General features: G+C 39.1%; 1 protein-coding gene and 1 long non-coding RNA gene across 8 annotated transcripts in view; one reads left to right on the top strand and one right to left on the bottom strand.

The window, feature by feature from the left end:
• Positions 1-5,928, bottom strand: LOC143687853 (uncharacterized). The gene is made up of 3 exons (XR_013177706.1): positions 5,492-5,928; positions 1,649-1,712; positions 1-101 (listed from the first exon to the last, which is right to left on the bottom strand). It is a non-coding gene; the product is annotated as an uncharacterized LOC143687853 (long non-coding RNA).
• RHOT1 (ras homolog family member T1) overlaps positions 5,001-18,851 on the top strand; it is a 75,489-nt gene continuing 61,638 nt past the window's right edge. For 3 of the 7 annotated variants that reach the window (XM_077165221.1, XM_077165220.1, XM_077165222.1), the window contains exon 1: positions 5,002-5,239. In XM_077165221.1, coding sequence (XP_077021336.1) covers positions 5,164-5,239 — 76 coding nt within the window. In that variant the 5' untranslated portion in view covers positions 5,002-5,163. Of the gene's footprint in view, positions 5,240-9,328; positions 9,444-10,709; positions 15,392-18,851 lie in introns of those variants that run through there. The other 4 variants (XM_077165224.1, XM_077165225.1, XM_077165227.1 and 1 more) reach the window with 4 other exon arrangements.

Genomic DNA, 18,851 nt, shown 5'->3' with positions numbered 1-18,851 from the left:
AAACTAACAAAAACATTAACATATGATCATTCCGTTCTACATATATAATCAGTAATTCACAATATCATCACATAGTTGAATATTCATCATCAAAATCATTTCTTAGAACATTTGCATCAATTCAGAAAAAGAAATAAAAAGACAACAGAAAAAGAAAACAAAAACAGAAAAAAAATTATACATACCATACTCCTTACCCCTCCCTTTCATTGATCACTAGCATTTCAAACTAATTTTAACATTTGTTCCCCCTATTATTTATTTTTATTTCATATGTTCTACTTGTCTGTTGACGAGCAGCATCAGACACAAGGTTTTCACAATCACACAGTCACACTGTGAAAGCTATATCATTATACAATCATCTTCAAGAAACATGGCTGGCTACTGGAACACAGCTCTACATTTTCAGGCAGTTCCCTCCAGCCTCTCCATTACCTCTTGAATAACAAGGTGATATCTACTTAATGCATAAGAATAACCTCCAGGATAACCTCTCGACTCTGTTTGGAATCTCTCAGCCATTTACACTTTGTCTCATTTCACTCTTCCCCCTTTTCGTTGAGAAGGTTTTCTTAATCCCTTGATGCTGAGTCTCAGCTCATTCTAGGATTTCTGTCCCATGTTGCCAGGAAGGTCTACACCCCTGGGAGTCATGTCCCACCTAGACAGGGGGAGGGTGGTGAGTTTGCTTGTTGTGTTGGCTGGAGAGAGAGGCCACATCTGAGCAACAAAGAGGTTCTCTTGGGGGTGACTCTTAGGCCTAATTTTAAGTAGGCTTGACCTATCCTTTGTGGGGTTAAGTTTCATATGAACAAACCCCAAGACTGGGGGCTCAGCCTATAGCTTTGGTTGTCCACACTGCTTGTGAGAGTATCAAGAATTCAACTTGGGGAAGTTGAATTTCTCCCTGTTCTTACCATTCCCCGAAGGGAACTTTTACTGGTATTATTTTATTTAATACTCAAACAGAGCCCTATATGGTTTATGTTTTTCAGAGACGTTATGTAACTTGCCCAATGTTGCACAGCTACCAAAGTTTTGGAGATGAAATATTGACTCTGGAGCTCATGCTCTTAACCACTCCCCTAAAGGAAATCAGACCATTTCAGGAGAGGATAGTCCGGGAGGCTTCTCAATAACAATTATCTTTTTTTTTTGTATGCTGTATGGCGGGCTCACATTGCATTATTTTTCCATGTGAGTATCCTGTTATTGCAGCACCATTTGTTGAATTTTTGTTTGGTTGTTTTGCTTGTTTGTTTGTTTTTGGAAAGTGCATGGACTGGGAATTGAACCCCAGTTTCTCACATGGCAGGCAAGAATTCTACCACTGAACGACGCTTGCATCCCCTATCAATTATCTTTTAATTGTGGGTATTTTTTTCCCAATCTGAATCTAAAAGGAGCTTGCAAAAATTAAAAAGAAAACTGAATGTAACTTTATCAACAGATGAGGCACTTGTCTGGAAATTTCCTTTCAGCATTGTTAATTATCAAATGCACAATAATAAGTAATTGTGCTGAGTGATGTACCTCTGGCCAAATCCAACAAACAGAATCCATGTCCTCTAGATATGCAGAGAATATGGATGTTTTAATAATGAACAAAGGACTAGTGCATTAAAAGGCAAGATAAAATATTTACCTGGAATCAAGGCATTGGACTTTTCTATTCCATCAGAGAGGGCTTGGCAGGAACAGAAGGCTTCCTGGAAGAAATGGGAAACAAAAGTTATGAAAGGGTACATGATGGATTCTGCTTCACGTTTAACCTGATAGTCCAAAGATAGATGGGTCTTAAGAGTGGGACAGATGCCAATCCAAGTCTCATGTGGCCATCTGCCCAGGACTGTTTCTAACTCACAGGTCAGAGACCTTCCCCTGTTTCATCCAATGAGAGTCATTTAACACGCATCATATCTTCTACCCAGCAGGCCTGCCCGCTGGCCTTGGGGCTTCCATGTCCCGGGACTCAGAGAGAGGCTGCGTTGCCAGGCCTCCTTAGATAGGCATAGAAGATGGATCCTCTTCTCTCCTGGCAAAAGCACTCAGTTTAGAGGGACCAATGCCTCAGCACAGACAAGGAGGTTAGAAGCCTGTCTTGAGGGTACTGTTCCTTCCTAGTATTCCAGAGGAAAATTCCAGCAGTGCCTTTTAGATGCCAATCTGTCCTCTGGGCGTTATCCTACCTATTTATTATATGGTAATCAATCTGTATTATCCCAAAAGTAAATTCCACTGCCAACAACTCTGTTCTCTGGTTCTTGGCTTTGCTACAATGTGTTTTACACCTGGATCTATCCCTCACACTCAGAGACGTATGCAAAAGCTGCTTCTCTAACAATTTATTTACCTGACACTTATGTATCATTTCCATATACCGGAAAACACTTATAATTCTTAGTATTTTCCTATTTTATTAACTCACTTAATCTTCATACCAATACTATGAGGCATGTCCTATTATTATTCACCTTTGCAGACAAGGAGACTGAAGCACAGAGAGGGTTAGTAATTTGCCCCATGATGCATAGGTAATAATTAGCAGAGCTGCAGTTCAGGCCCAAGCAGTCAGACTCAGGAGTTCCTGCTTAACCACTGAGCTAGGCTGCTTCCAAGCAAACTTCATAGTTACTCCTGTTACTGTGACATTGTTTAAGTCACATGAAGGCCATAAGGCTCAAGGCAAACCAGGGCATCAAAGTTCCAGAAATATAGTCGTTCAGGAGCTGGAAAGTATCTGGAAAAATAAACTTACATAGCCAGGGAGGTATGCTCTGGCATGCCAGACTCCTCTTCTGCTCCCTTTAGCATTAGCCTCTGTGTTCCAAACCGTTTAGTAATTGCCCCTGAAATTGCTTGCCGATTGCCTCCTTTCTGCAGCCCTTGAGTCTGGATTTTTAAGGAAGTTTCATTTACAAGAGTACTTTAAAATATTATCTCTACAATGTCCCCCCAAATAAACCCTTCCACCCAGTTCCCTGCCTTCCAGACATTTCCCTTAATAAAAATACTAAAGACTTTTTCCAGCACACATCTATAACACCATGAAGGCCTGTCTCTTCTGAAACTCCTGGAGAAGCCCCTCCAAATTCACACTGTCATCAACTGGCAAGCGTTGCTGGAGTGAGCTGTGTCCTAAGCAGTCTACCCCTCTGCGAAAAGCCTTTGTCCTTTCTGATCTGATATTTGTGCAATTTTTTATTTTTTTAAAAAGCTTTTTCACAAATAATACATTATTTCCCGAGATCCTCCAAACAACTCCTTAAGGTAGAAAGTGGGTAAGAGATTAGAGCCTTCATATGGTAGATGGAGGTGCTGTGACTTGCTCATGGTCACATGCTAGGGAATGGCAGCCAGAGCTCAACCTCAGCTGTTCTACCTTCGGCAAGGCACTGTATCTCTCTGGGCCTTGATTTTCTTACTCGTAGAGTAATGGGATTGGAAGAGAGGTAAAAGTCCTTCCAACTCAAACATTTTGAAATATTAAAATTCTGAGGAATATTTTCCCTGAAAGATTAGGCAATTGATCTTCCTGAATTTTCAGTTTCCACTCACTGAGACGTGGATAGGAGGAGGGAGACTAAAACATGCTATTTGTATCTCCTGGTATATGTATTCATTATCTTCCCATGAGCTTGGAGGCTGTCTTTTCCTATCTCCCTTCTTATTATATCATAGAGTGATTTTGGAAGGCCTTCCTCCCCTTGGCTCCTTAGGGACATCATATAACTAAAATGTGAAATACTGTAGAAAACATATTTGGGCGGGCCATGGTGGCTCAGCAGGCAAGAATGCTTGCCTGCCATGCCAGAGGACCCGGGTTCGATTCCCAGTGCCTGCCCATGTAAAAAAAAAAAAAAAAAATATTTGTCTCAAAACCTGTGGATATACAACTTTTCAGTGAAATTTTATGATAATAATGACAGCTGAGAGCATATGCTGCAAGTCTGACATTGCACACAACCATCTTAAGGCGCAGTAGGTATTATCATTACTACCATATTATAGAAGAAGAAACCAACGCTCAGAGAAGTAAAAGAGCTTACTCAAAATCATAGGCATTAGGTGATGGAATGGTCTTAAATCTAGACAATTTGTCAGCAGCTCTTAACTGCTGCACCAGAAACACTGCTTCTCCTAGGAGAAAGAGGTTTGGTACGATACACATTTTATTTTCTTTTTAAATTTATTATGTAATATTTAAGATAGAAAGAAGGTACATTACGCACAGATAGTGCCAAGCACTTCCTAGAATTAGGGATGTAGCAACAAATTTCTCCAGAGGAGAGGGCCAGGAGAAAATTAATGTGACATTGGAAAAATCAGTAAGAGTTTATTATCCAGGGCCAGTTATGCGCCCAGCACCATGCTAGACAAGAGAAGTATCAGACCCTGCCATAAAGTAACCCATGTACAGGGAGGGATATCTCTTAGTTTGGTACAACGAAATGAATGTTTACACAGGTGGCATAAAATCTAACCTCATTATTTTTAATCATACTTTATAAGCACCATAGGCAAAAAACATCTAGGGTGATGGGTTCTGGATAGTGGAAAGGAGATGCGGGCAGCCTTCTAATCAATCAAACATTTTCTGGGGTCATGTATAGTGAGGTGGGGATACAATTGAAAACCAGGTAGGCAGGTCGCTGCCCTCCTGGAGCTTCTAGTCTAGCGAGGAGACGCCTGCTCTGAGTCACTGCCAAGCTCTAGCTATGTGATCTTGGCCAAGGCCCTCCTGCTGCCCTTACTCTGTAAAGTAAATGGAGCTAAGCTAGCTAATCTGTCACTCAATTCCTTGGTCCAGAGCGTACTTTTGGGATCACTCAGCGCAGAAGAGGGGAGGCGAGATTCTTGGATGCTGCGCTGCCGCGAATCCGACAGCGGGGGCGCTGTTCAAGTCTGGAGGGCGCTCGCGTTCCAAAACCACTTGGCCCTCGCCGCGCTCCGTCCGCTTCGCCGCCGCCACCGCCCGCGGAGCCGGAGGAGGCGGAGCTGGCGCTGTTCGGGCCCCGGAGCCGGGAAGCAGTCGAGGAGGCGGCGGCGCGGCTGCCCAGGGGCTCGGGTGGGGCGGCAGGAAAGGCTGGCAGGCGGTGTCGGTAACGCGGGGAGAGCGGCGCCGTGGGGTGGGTGCTCCCGGCGAGAAGAGTCCGCTCCATGCGTGCGGGCCGAGCTCGGCCCCTGCGAGCTGCCAACATGAAGAAAGACGTGCGGATCCTCCTGGTGGGAGAACGTGAGTCCGCGCGCTAGGGCCCGCCGCGCCTGCCTCCCGGCTCTCCTCCGTCAGCGCACCCAGGCCTCCCAGTCCCTTCGCTCTTCCTGTTCGGGTTCCCACAGGCGATCCTCATTCCTGCACTCACCTGGGCTCTTCATAGAGCCCCTCCCCTGTCCCCTAGTCGTCCTCCTAAGCCAGGTCCCCATCTGCCACTAACCGCTCGGGCTCTTATCCTCTTTTCTCTTGAAATCCTTCCCTCCTGGGCCTTACCGTTTCCAAGGCCTCCTTTCCTCTTCAGACCCTCTCGCCTGGCGTGGAGACTCGCTTGTCACTGCCGGGCAGGTGCTGAAACAGACAGACTAACCAGTTGGGGTAGCTTGAGCCGTATCCTAGGGAAGCTAGGGGGAGGGGTGCAGAACTCTCCGACTTGTGGGCAAGGTCAGGTTTCTGGATTTTTAATTTTTTGTTCTCCGTCTTTGCTTTTTGTTTCTATATATTAACATTAAGATACGGAGATTTTTTAAAAACGCTTCCAGACTTTGTAGTCTACTTTTAGCATACACGGTATTTTCTCAAAAATGTATTCTCAACCTCAAGTTATACAAGCAGTGAATGAATAAATATCTGGGGGATTCCCTGGTTAAGGAAATTATGGCTCCTAGAGTAATGTTTTTTACCTCGCTTTTTAACTAATGTTCATACCATAGCTACTGATGTATAAATATCAACAAACATGAGCCCCCCTAGACATTCTTAGATTTTGCCGTTTGAAGATATAATAAAGAAGAAATTCTTTCCGTTCCCTGACCTGGGTCAGAGGTGCAGGGACTTATTGATATCACTGTTCAGGTTTTATGACTCAATCGGCTGGACCAAAATAAGAAGAAAGTGGGTTGGGGAAGACTGGGTGATTTTTTTAAAAGTACGTTAGTTAATGCTCTGCCATTGCATTTGAAGTATTCTGTTCTGAGCTCCTTCCATTCACTGGACCCAGGTCGCTGTGATGCACTTCCAGGGAGGAAAGCTAGCACATTTTCTCCCTCTTTTAAAGTGCTCTTGGATGGTCATTGGGATCTCTCTTCACTTGCTGTGAAGAAATCTTCCTTTAGTGTAAGAATTTAGCCAGAAACAGTTTACTTTTTGGTTTGTAGTTGTGAATTTTAGTCTTCATAACTGTATCTTTTTTTTTTTTTGCATGGACAGGCACCAGGAATCGAACCCGGGTCTCTGGCATGGCAGGCGAGAACTCTGCTTGCTGAGCCACCGTGGCCTGCCCCATAACTGTATCTTAATCTGTATTTTGCATGAACTTCCCTGACAAAGTTCAGGAAAGTGTTATTATTATTATTTTTATTGATAAAACAACACATAAGCACATACATTCTTAACATACATACATGGTGTACAATCAAAGGCTCATAGTATCATCACATAGTTGTATATTCATCAGCATGATCATTTCTTAGAACAGTTGCATCACTCCAGAAAAAGAAATAAAAAGAAAAAAGAAAAACTCATACATACCATACCCTTTACCTCTCCCTCTCATTGACAACTAGTATTTCCATCTACCCAATATACATTTTTTTTCAATTTTAACATTTGTAATTATTTATTTATTTTTAATCCATATGTTTTACTCATCTGTGCATACTGTAGATAAAAGGAGCATCAGACACAAGGTTTTCACAATCACACAGTCACATTATATAAACTATATCATTACACAAACATCTTTAAGAAACATGGCTACTGGAACACAGCTCCACGGTTTCAGGCACTTCCCTCTAGCCTGATACATCTTAAACTAAAAAAGGGGGATATCTATATAATGTGTAAGAATAACCTCCAGGATAACCTTTCGACTCTGTTTGAAATCTCTTAGCCACCGACACTTTATCTTGTCTCATTTCTTTCTTCCCCCTTTCGGTCAAGGAGATTTTCTCAATCCCTTGATGCTGAGTCCCAGCTCATTCTAGGATTTCTGTCCCATGTTTCCAGGGAAGTTTACACCCCTGAGAGTCATGTCCCATGTAGAGAGGGACAAAGTTGAGGAAGGTGTTATTTTTACACAATTCCTAGTAATGCCTTTGGAGCAAGGTAGGGAATGTGAGTAGAGGACCCATTTAAAAACTGATCCTGAACTGTATCATAAGAGCATTTCATAGTATAGTACTTTCTATACGAAGTTTTTAAGAACAAAATTTTTTTAGTTTTGAATATATAAAACAATTACTTATAATCATTAGTATGTAAAACATCTGAATAGAAATGCTATTGTCAGCCTTAGGACACTTAAGTCAAAATATTCCTTTCTTTCTTAGGAATATATAAAAAGAATTCAGTATTTGTTAGAAAAATTACAAGCCATGTTCTGTCGAAATAAAAGTAGATTAACTTGATCAGAGTGTATGTGCAATAATTTTCTGATCAAAGAAACAAAGAGAGTAACCTGACTAAGAGAAAGTCTTAGTTTTTGAGGAAGACATTTTTCTTAAAAGGGTGGTACCAAAAGCTTTAGACTAACTACCTACATGTGATTTTTTTCACATTTTAAAATATTAGAAATAGTTATTCTTAATTGAAATAGGTAATTTTAATTAATTATTTAAAGCCAGTTTTTTTTTTTTTTTTTTTTAGGGAGGGTGATTGAAGCATTAGTTTTTTGAGATTTAATGTGAACATTTGACAGCTTAGCTTGGCTGTAGCATTTTATATGCTAGGTCAACATAATGTAACCAAGACTGTTTTATATTGGTCTGTTACATGGATTTATCTACACCACTGATATTAGGATAAGTGGTAATCTGAGTTAGTACTTGTTGAGTGAGGCTAATTTCTAGATATAGTTTTAAGATGGTTAACTAGCAGAGGTGGGAAAAGGAACGTTATCTTTGGTAGTATTGACATAAAGTCTTCATTATCACTTTAGCACCTTTTATTACTGTCAGTGTCTTATCTCTGAACCAACAGCAGCAGCTTCTTTCACTGACACTCTGAAATAACTGTGACTGGTTTTAACATTCTGTTGGCTGAACCTGTACTGTACTCTCAAAGTGAAAATGACCTTTTCTTGGCACACTTCCCAATCATCCAGGCTTTAATACTAACTAATCGCATAATGTTTCTGTAATACTTAAATCAGAGAACTTAGGCTATCTAAATTTTGAGGTATTTATCTGCAGAGAAAGCCAAAGTTGTAAAAACATCATCTGTGTTTTATCCTGATTGTTGATCATATAAAATACTATTCAGGCAAAATTGAAAGTCAATTATTATAAACAAAACAAAATTTTAAAAATCTTTAAAATTGTATCCATGCAAAAGTTGGCTCGAGTCATAATTTTTCATAGACTAGTTAGCCAGAATTTATATTGAACTAGATTTGCATTAGACTGCTTAACAGATATTCTTGTCACGTAAAATTAGCAAGAACCTTAATTTAATACTCTTTTATATGTCGTATAACTACATTAAAAGTACACGGGATAATATAAGTTTTAGTTGGCTGTGACCTAGACTATTGTAATATCCCCTTAACTGGTCTCATTGTTTCTACTTTTTGCCCTCTAGTCTATTCTCCATGTGGCAGGCAGAGTCATCTTTTAAAAATATCCTGGATTCTGTTACCCACTTTAAAAATTCTCCCCTGACTTCTGCATTCACTTAGAATACATTTCTGACTTTTTAATGTTGGTTTAAAAGCCCTTTCGCAGTCTGCCCTTTGCTTTCCCCTTGTACCATGCTCTTCTCCATTGCTCTAAAAGAAAGCCCTGACTCAGTCATTGTCCCCATTGCTCTGCAGATTTGTTCACTTATTTGTCTCTTTGGGTAGAAAGGGAACTTCATCAGGGCAGGAGATTTGTGTTGTTCATTGCCATGTCCCCAGCGCCTGGAACAGGCCTAGCACAAAGGATGTACTCAAATAGTTGTTGAAAGAATGAATGAGTTTAAGCTAGATCAGGTTGTTTAGATGTTCCTTGTTTTTCAGGCCATGCCTTCAGTCATAAAAATGTGATCATTCTCCGTTCTTAAATCCATTCTTTTATGTTGTTGTTAGAATTTGAAGGGACAGCATTCATCCCGTCTCTTGTTCCATGTTTTTAGCTTCATCTGGGAGATTCCTGTGTTCTGGCAGTAAAGTAGATCGGTGACTTATGATGATAATGCCATGCTGTTTCATGACTTGGCCGTCAAGGAATTATAGCCCTTGCCAAAAGAGGTCAGCTTTTCCTTGAAATACCACGGGCAGTCACAGAGGATCGAAGTAGGTTGGGGAAAGATACTTTAGGTATAAAGCTAGAAATAAGAAACTTTATGTACAAGCTAGAATTTATTTTAGAGAAAAAGTTTCCTAAGGTCATTTTTTTTCTTTATTTATTGAGCATACCAACATCCAAATACAAATATTCTTACCATATGATCATTCCAGTCTACATATATAATCAGTAACTCACAATCTCATCACATAGCTGTATATTCATCATGATGATCATTTCTTAGAACATTTTGCGTCAATTCAGAAAAAGAAATAAAAAGAGAACGGAAAAAAATTCATACATATCATACACCTTACCCCTCCCTTTCATTGATCACTAGCATTTCAGTCTACTAAATTTATTTTAACATTTGTTCCCCCTATTATTTATTTCTTTTTAATCCATATGTTTTACTTGTCTGTCGATAATTCAGATAAAAGGAGCATCAGACACAAGGTTTTCACTATCACACAGTCACATTGCAAAAGCTGTATCATTATACAGTCATCTTCAGGAAGCATGGCTACTGAACACAGCTCTACATTTTCAGACAGTTCCCCCCAGCCTCCATTATACCTTCACGAATTAGGTGATATCTATATAATGCATAAGAATAACCTCCAGGATAACCTCTCGACTCTGTTTGGAATCTCTTAGCCATTGACACTTTATTTTGTCTCATTTTGCTCTTCCTACTTTTGGCCAAGCAGGTTTTCTCAATCTTAAAGTCATTTTTTAAAAAATATTTTTATTGGTAAAGCTTTACATATATACATTCCATACTTGGTATATAATCAGTGACCCACAAATTTATCACATAGCTATGTATTATTCACCATGATCATTTTTTAGAATATTCGTATCATTCCGGAAAAATAAATTAAAAAAAAGAAAAAACTCATACTTACTGTACCCCATACCCCTCCCTCTCATTGACTACTGGTATTTCCATCTACCCAATTTATTTTACTCTTTGTCCCCCCTATTATTTATTTATTCTTTATCTATATTTTTTAGCTGATCTGTCCATACCCTGGATAAAAGGAGCAACAGACACAAGGTTTTCACAAGCCCACAGTTATTTTGTAAAAGTTATATCTTTATATAATTGTCTTCAAGAATCAAGCACAGTTATTTTGTAAAAGTTATATCTTTATATAATTGTCTTCAAGAATCAAGCTACTGGAACACAGTTCAACAGTTTCAGGTATTTCCCTCCAGCCACTCCAATACACTATAACCTAAAAAGGATATTTATATACTGCAAATGATACATAAGAATAACCTCTCAACTCTGCTTGAAATCTTTTAGCCACTGAAACTTTCTTTTGTCTCATTTCTCTTTTCCCCTTTTTGGTCAAGAAGTCTTTCTCAATCTCATGCCAGGTCCCAGCTCATCCTAGGAATCCTGTCTCATGTTGCCTGGGAGATTTACACCCTGGGGAAGGGTAGTAAGTTCGATTGCTGAGTTGACTTAGAGACAGAGAGGCCACATCTGAGCAACAAAAGAGGTTCTCTAGGGGTGACTCTTAAGCCTAATTTTAAGTAGGCTTAGCCTGTCCTTTGCAAGAATAAGTTTCAGTGGAGTAAACTCTAAGATCAAGGGCTCAGCCTATTGATTTGATTGTCCCCATCTAAGGTCATTTTGAAGCCATACTGATTTTCATTTTGGTCTTGTTAGAATGATATTTGAAGATGAAACTGCTCTGGTTTCAGTTATAATGTGGTCTAGTACTTGGATGATGATCTGTGGCCAAGAATATTTGAATAGAATGTATTTTACAGTATCTTCACGTATGTCTTCAATTCTTGTCTTGAATCCTGTATCTTTTTGCTGTTCTGGCAAAAGTTGGGCACTAATGTTGATCTGATTTAAAGGAGAGGGGTAAGCCATAGCTGTGTGATAGTATTTGTCTTTCTGCAGGTCACCATTGTCTGTGTATGGTCAATGACATTTTCCTTTAGAACTGTGTTTGGCTATTTCCCCACATGCTAAAGTTTTCCAGTTAAAATTATAACTGCATAGTCACCCTGCCTCCAGTATATCCTAACTATATAACTTAGTAACTTAGGAAGAGCCAGCAAGGCTTCTTGTTAAAAAAAAAAAAAGGATAAAAAATGAAGAATAGGTACATCTGCCACTTGAAGCAAGGGGTGTTTGTTATTTAAAAAATAATAATGGAGGGATGCAAGGGTAGTTCAGTGGTAGAATTCTCATCTGCCATATGGGAGACCTGGGTTCAGTTTCCAGCCCATGCACTTCCCAAACAAACACACAAAACAAACAAAAATTCAACAAATGATGCTGCAGTAAGGAGATACTCACATGGAGAAAGAATGAAATGTGACCCCTGCTATACAGCATGCAAAAAAAAACAAAATAATAATAATGATAATGATAATAATGAGCCAATTAGAACCTGAGTGGTAATTGGAACCAGTGACTTTTTTTCTGCTTCTTGAATATTAGGAATTTTGCTCTCATTTAGAATTAGATGTTCAAGAGATGTGATAAAAAGACAAAGGGGTTTGTAACCTGGATAATTTTTAGATAATTTATCCTATGATGATGAATTATGTTTCCCATGGATGACCTACTTAGAAGAATACAGTCTCAGAACTGTGGCATGTAGCATTAAACCGAGTCATAAAAAGCCTATCTCCTTGGGGTAATTGTGGTCTTGCTTTTTGTTTTTGTAGATTGCTTCAGTATTTTTCAGGCAAAATAGAGACCATCAGTTGGCTGGCTAGCGAAGGATAATTTTTTGTCCTCCATATTGAATCTAAATTTTAATTAGTGAAAAAGATTAGACAGGACCTTGAAATTTTTTTCCTTTCTGGAAATAATTTTTATTTTCTGGAGTAGTTAAAAATATTTAATGTTTATATGCATATCTGCCAGTGTAAAGGGACTTTTTGATAGGCTTATTTGAATAATTTTAAGAATTTAGTATCCTAAAATGTTTTCCTTACCATTAAGATACATATTTGTCAATTAAAATTAGCTAAAAATTGGCCTAATTTAATTTTAAAACTGCTGCCTCATTATTTCTTTGTTCATCTCATTCAAGGTTAGATAGGTAGGACTTAAGGGAAGCAAAAAGCCCCAGTTTAGAGTCACTGAAGCATTGCTTAACTAAATCACATCTGTATACTTCCTTATTAAAATAGCTGTCATCTCACTGCCCTTTCAAAAGGGAACCCAAAATGAGCTCATTTTCTCCCAAATTTACTGTAATTTAACTTTCTTGCTCCAATTTTGAACTTTATTCAGAAAGAAAGTCACTCTTGGATTTTTGTTTGAAAGAGATTCATGTTCTTTGACATTTAAAAGGCCTTGTATTATACAATTATTTCAAAAATGGAATTTTTTGTTGTAGTGAGTTCTAAACTGCCTTAATTCCTTTTCCAAGTGAGGCAGAACAGAAATAAATAAACAAAAGTATCATACAAATGGTAGTACTGATGTATATGACTTAAACAAAACTGTTCCCATTCTTTTGTACTACTGTCTTGTATATGTTTTATGTTCATCCATAAGTAAAGCATGTGATCATAGGTCTTGATATGCATATGCAAGTATCTTACTGAATTGACATTATTTTAAGAAGTGTACAACAAGGTTGAGGCCATTCAGACTGCAGGAAAAAGATAATTTATAGATATTTTTGAAGTCCAAACAATTAGAAAAGATAATCCTTAAGGAGAGGAAAACTAACATTTTCCAGATATCTACAAGGTGCTGAATCCTTTAGTGCTCCCAACATAGGGTAGAAAGCATCATAATTCCTGTTTCACAGATGAGAATACTGAAGTTTAAAGAGGTTTAGTAACTTGCCCAAGGTCACATTAGCTAGTAAGTGGGGGACTAAGGATTTGACCTTGAATCTGCCTAGTTCTTTTTTTTTTTTAATATATGTTATACACTCACATACCATGTAATCATCCAGATGTACAGTCAGTGGTTCACAACATCTTCATATAGCTGTGCATTTATCATTGCAATTGACTTTTTTTTCTTTTTTGTGAAATAGCATATATACAAAAAAGCAATAAATTCAAATTACATCATAACAATTAGTTGTAGAACAGATTTCAAGTTTGGTGTGGGTTACATTTCTACAATTTTAGGGTTTTACTTGTAGCTGCTCAAAGATACTGGAGATTAAAAGAAATATCAATATAATGATTCATCAGTCATACTCATTTGTTAAATCTAAGCTTCTCTGTATAACTCCACCATCACCTTTGATCTTTTTATCCCATTCTTTAGGGGTATTTGACCTATGTCCATCCTAACCTTTTCATGTTGAAAGAAGCTGTCGATAATATGCGATAGAGGGGATAGGACTAGTTGATGCTTTGGTGAGGCTGGCCCCTCTGTGTATCAGGACTTATCTGGTCTAGGGACCCATTTGGAGGTTGTAGGTTTCTGGAAAGTTACCCTAATGCATGGAACTTTGTAGAATCTTGTATAACACTCTAAGTGTTCTATACAATTGGCAGAAATGGTTTTTGTTTGGGGGTTGGCAAGCGATGATAGGTAGCAATGTCTAATTGAAAATTGCGTAAGAGTGACCTCCAGAGTAGCCTCTTGATGCTATTTGAACTCTCTCAGCCACTGATACCTTATTTGTTACACTTTTCCCCTCTTTAATCAGGATGGCATTGTTGATCCCACAGTGCTAGGGCCAGGCTCATCCCTGGGAGTCATGTCCCACACCACCAGGGAGACTTCACCCCTGGATGTCATGTCCCACGTAGTGGGGAGCACAGTGATTTCACTTGTAGAGTTGGGCTTAGAGAGAGAGAGAGACAATATCTGAGCAACAAAAAAGGTCTTCTGGTAGTAACTCTTAGATATACCTATAGGTAGGCTAAGCTTCTCCACTACATACATAAGTTTCACAATTTCTATGATGACAATTGTATCTTAAGCAAATCTACCCGTGCTTATTGGTTGTCATTACAAGTCATTTTGTCATTTTACATAGTTGAAGAAATATATAAAGAATTACTGTCTGTAGGAGCCAGGAAAAATTCAACTGTTTTGTGTCAGTTAGAAACTTTAGAACATGTGCAGAGTACTAGACTGCTACTGGACATAGTAGTTAAGGAGAAACCAGGATTGATAGTCTGGTTAGACCAAAGGTTGGGTAGAGAATTTTCACTTGAGAGCGGTGAGTGTAGAACTAGGATTTGGAGTAACTAACCTAAGTTCCATTGTACCTGCAGAATTCCTTGCTCTAGAGAATCACAAACATGGAATGAGTTTTAATGCAATTCGTAGTAGTTAAGATGGATAACAGTTTCCAAGTGAGCATGTTAGTTCAGTTGAGTGTCAGATCAGCAAAGACAGGGAGGGGTTAGAGTATCTGTCAATATGAGCAAATTAATTGTGACCCCTGATCTGTCCATATTGAGTGGCCAGAAGTTAGCAAGTTGAGTACTTCAAGTTTTGATGGGGGCCAATCATTTTTTATGATAGCCTAGGCTTTACAATACCCCCTGTGCTGGTTTGAATCTGTGGTGGACCCCAGAAAAGCCATGTCCTTTAATCTTCATTCAATATTGCTGGCTGGGAGCATTTTGATTGTTCCCATGGAGATATAACCCACCCAATTGGGGGTGGTAACTTTTGATCAGATAACTTCCATGGAGTTGTGACTCCATCCATTAATCCTTTAAAAGAGGAAACATTTTGGAGAGTGTCCCCTTTTAGAGCCACAAGAAAACCAGAGCATCATGCTGCAGAACCACGAAGGAGAGAGTCCACCAGCCAGTGACTTTTGGAGATGAAGGGAAACACCTCCCAGGGTGCTGGAGAGGAAGATAGCGGATGACACCGTGTTCACCATGTGCCTTTCCACTTGAGAGAAACCCTGAACTTCATCGACCTTCTTGAATCAAGGTACCTTCCCTGGATGCCTTAGATTGGATATTTCTATAGACTTGCTTTAACTGGGACATTTTCGTAGCCTTAGAACTGTAAACTTGTAATTTATTAAATTCCCCTTTTTAAAAGCCATTCTGTTTCTGGTATATTGCTTTCTTGCAGCTAGCAAACTAGAACACCCCCTTTTCTGCCAAGAGGTTTCTTGTCCTGTGCTATTGAAACAGACCTGGTGGCATGTCCTATTTGTTGTCAGTAGCCTACCTGAAAAGTTGAACTATGAAGAAGCCTGAATTTTCTCAGAATGTTCATCCTTCTGTTCTGAAAATATCACTGGGAACATAGGGAGACCATGGGAAAGGCAGAAAGGGACTCTGACCAGGAATAGCATTGTTCTAATGAGTTTTAAGGAGAGAGATGAACTAAAATGATCTAAAAATTCAGTACAATCCCTATCAAAATTTCAACAGCCTTTTTTGCAGAAATCGAAAAGCTGATCCTCAAATTCATATGGAATTGCAGGGGACCCTAAAGCCAAAACAACATTGTAAAAAGAAGAACAAAGTTGGGGGACTCATACTTCCCAATTTCAAAACTTACTACAAAGTTACAGTAATTAAAACAGTGTGACACTGGCATAAGGATAGACATATAGACCAATGGAATAGAATTGACAGTCCAGAGATAAATCCATACATCTATGGCCAGTTGATTTTCAACAAGAGTGCCAAGTTCTTTCAATGGGAGAAGAATAATTTCTTTAACAAATGGTGCTGGGACAACTAGAAATCCACATGCATGTGGACTTACCTCTTACCCCATACAAAATTTGTTCAAAATAGATCAAAGACCTAATTATAAGAGCTAATACTATAAAACTTTTAAAAGAAAATATAGGGGGCAGGCCACAGTGGCTCAGCAGGCAGATTTCTCGCCTGCCATGCCGGAGACCTGGGCTAGATTCCTGGTGCCTGCCCATGCAAAAAAAAATGGGCAAAGAATTTGAATATACATTTCTCCAGAGAAGATGTTCAAATAGCCAGTAAGTAGGTGAGAAGATGCACACCATCATTAGCCATTAGGGAAATGCAGCTTAAAACTATGAGATACCACTTCACACCCACTAGTATAGCTATTATTAAAAGAACTAAAAATAAATGTAGGCGAGTATACAGAGAAATAGGAAGGAACCCTTGTACATTGTTGGTGTGATGCAGCCACTGTGGAAAACAAATGGACGATTCCTCAGAAAATTTTACATAGAATTACCCTATGACCCAGCAATTCCATTCCTAAGTGTACCAAATAGAACTAAAGCTGGGACTCAGACAGATATCTGTACGTCAATGTTTATCACAGCATTATTCACAATAGTCAAAAGGTGGAAGCAATCCAAGTGTCCATCAACAGATGAATGATTAAACAAAATGTGCTATATCTATATAATGGAATATTATTCAGCCATAAAAATAAGTGCTCAAACATGTTACAACATGGATGAACCTTGAAGATATCATGTTTGAGTGAAATAATCCAGGCACAAAAGGACAAAAATATGCTTTCTCTTACAAATTTATAGAGACAGAAAGGAGTATAATGGTTACAGGAGTGGGAAGAATGGATAGTTATTACTAAATGAGAAGAGATACAGTAAGGTCATCTTCACTTGTGGGTGTTGGTTCCACATAGCCAACGGATTGCGATTTGTGGCCATCAAAGGAAGATACAGCACCCACCTACTCTGCCCCGTGTGTTCATATGCTGCCATAGTGGAGGAACCCTGCTCCCTTCCTGTCAGGGACAGACATGCTACCAGGTGTGAGCTGTATGTCATAATCACTGTCTACTAGAGTCAGGCTCTGTCCCGTGAATGTTTACGTGTGCTCAGAACAATAGGAATGTATCCGTACTCCCCTTATCGAGTAAGGGTTTGTTTTATCCACCTAGGCTGGCACACCTGGTTCTGAGCACAGGATGTATTTGTGGGTTCCAGGGAAAGGCAGCAGGCAGTACTAGGGACTGCTTCCTGCTATATAACCTTTTTGAACTGTGGATTAAGAGTTATGTAAAAAAATAAGTTTCTTAGATTCCTTCTGAGACTAGTGACGGCTTTGGAATGGTGAGATACCAGCAAAATTTTAAAACAGTAATACTGAAAAGGGGATTCTGAGAAGAATCGAGGTCTTACAGATATTGAGATGGGCAGATTTCTCTAGGAATAAGAGTAGGTCCTGTTTTCCTTTTGGTCATCAAGGAGCACTTGTGTTGAGCATCTGATTCATTTTTTGCATTCTTAATGTAGGCTATACAATAGTTTAGATTAATCATAGGATAATAGCATGTAGTTAGCATCTAGTCCAGTCCTTTTTTAAAAAAACTAATGAGAAAATTAAGGCTGAGAGAGATTGTGACAATGCTCAGGGTCATACTGTTCATGACATAGTTTGTTCTCAAATTCAGACCTGTTTTCTAGATTAAGGATAAGAATGTAGAGATGTAAAATACGTCCAGGAGAGCTCTTTGGAAATAGAAAAGTGTCTGATCTTTGCTGGTGGCAGTTGTGGGATTTTGGAAATGCAGGGGAAAAGTGGGCATCTCTACTGGGGCAAGCAAGGCCCAGAAGTTCAGAGGTCACAGGGATCGTACAGGCATTGGATCTTCCAAAATCCTTGTTTAAGTACCTGGGAGTTATACTACACCTAAAATAAATTACATAAAGAACAGACCTGGGTAAACTTGATAGGACTTCACAACAAAGAGCTCTCCTGGGTGTGATTCCTTTTAGATCAGACGTTACCACTCTTTGCTGGAACTTTATTAGGCCCCTCACCCAGATGGTCATCTTACTCTGCAGCATCAGTTGCCAAGAGTAGAAAATAGACAGGAGGTCCAAGTTGTAGGTTTTCTGATGCTAAAATAAGAGCGCAGTGACTTGGCCTCAGTTTAAGATAACCGTTTTGTCTCCATTGTGCATGATAATGTGGAATTAGGGTAAACTAATATGAACAGTTCCTTGAACTAGTTGAAGGATTGAGGTTGATTGAACCTTAAGTATACCCCCTTGATGAAAAGAATTATTTAAGGAAAAAGGATTATAAAATACTGAATATAAGTCAGCAGCATGTAGAGATTCCTGGACCCTAGACTTGAAGAGTCCCATGTTGTTCTTGTAGATCAGCGAAAGTTGCTGCCAGATCACTTTCCCTTACCTTGTTAAAACAGATACAATTTTGGAATCTGTTTTTGGTTTCTAAGGTGCTTGGTGCAATTCATTTTTCTTTTGTGTCACAGACATGTTTCCTAGGTGAGCTATATGATAGTTTAGATTAATCATGGGATATAAGCATTTAGCTAGCATCTAGTCCAATCCTTTTTTTTTTAATTGATGAGAAAATTGAGACTCAGAGAGAGATTGTGACAATGCTCAGAGTCATACTGTTCGTAGCATAGTCTCTTCCCAAATCTAGATTTTCTGTCC

This window comes from Tamandua tetradactyla, chromosome 6, assembly GCF_023851605.1.
Source record: "Tamandua tetradactyla isolate mTamTet1 chromosome 6, mTamTet1.pri, whole genome shotgun sequence".
Taxonomy (NCBI): domain Eukaryota; kingdom Metazoa; phylum Chordata; class Mammalia; order Pilosa; family Myrmecophagidae; genus Tamandua; species Tamandua tetradactyla.
The sequence above is the reverse complement of the archived record's forward strand: the minus strand, read 5'-3'. Positions and strand labels throughout refer to the sequence as shown.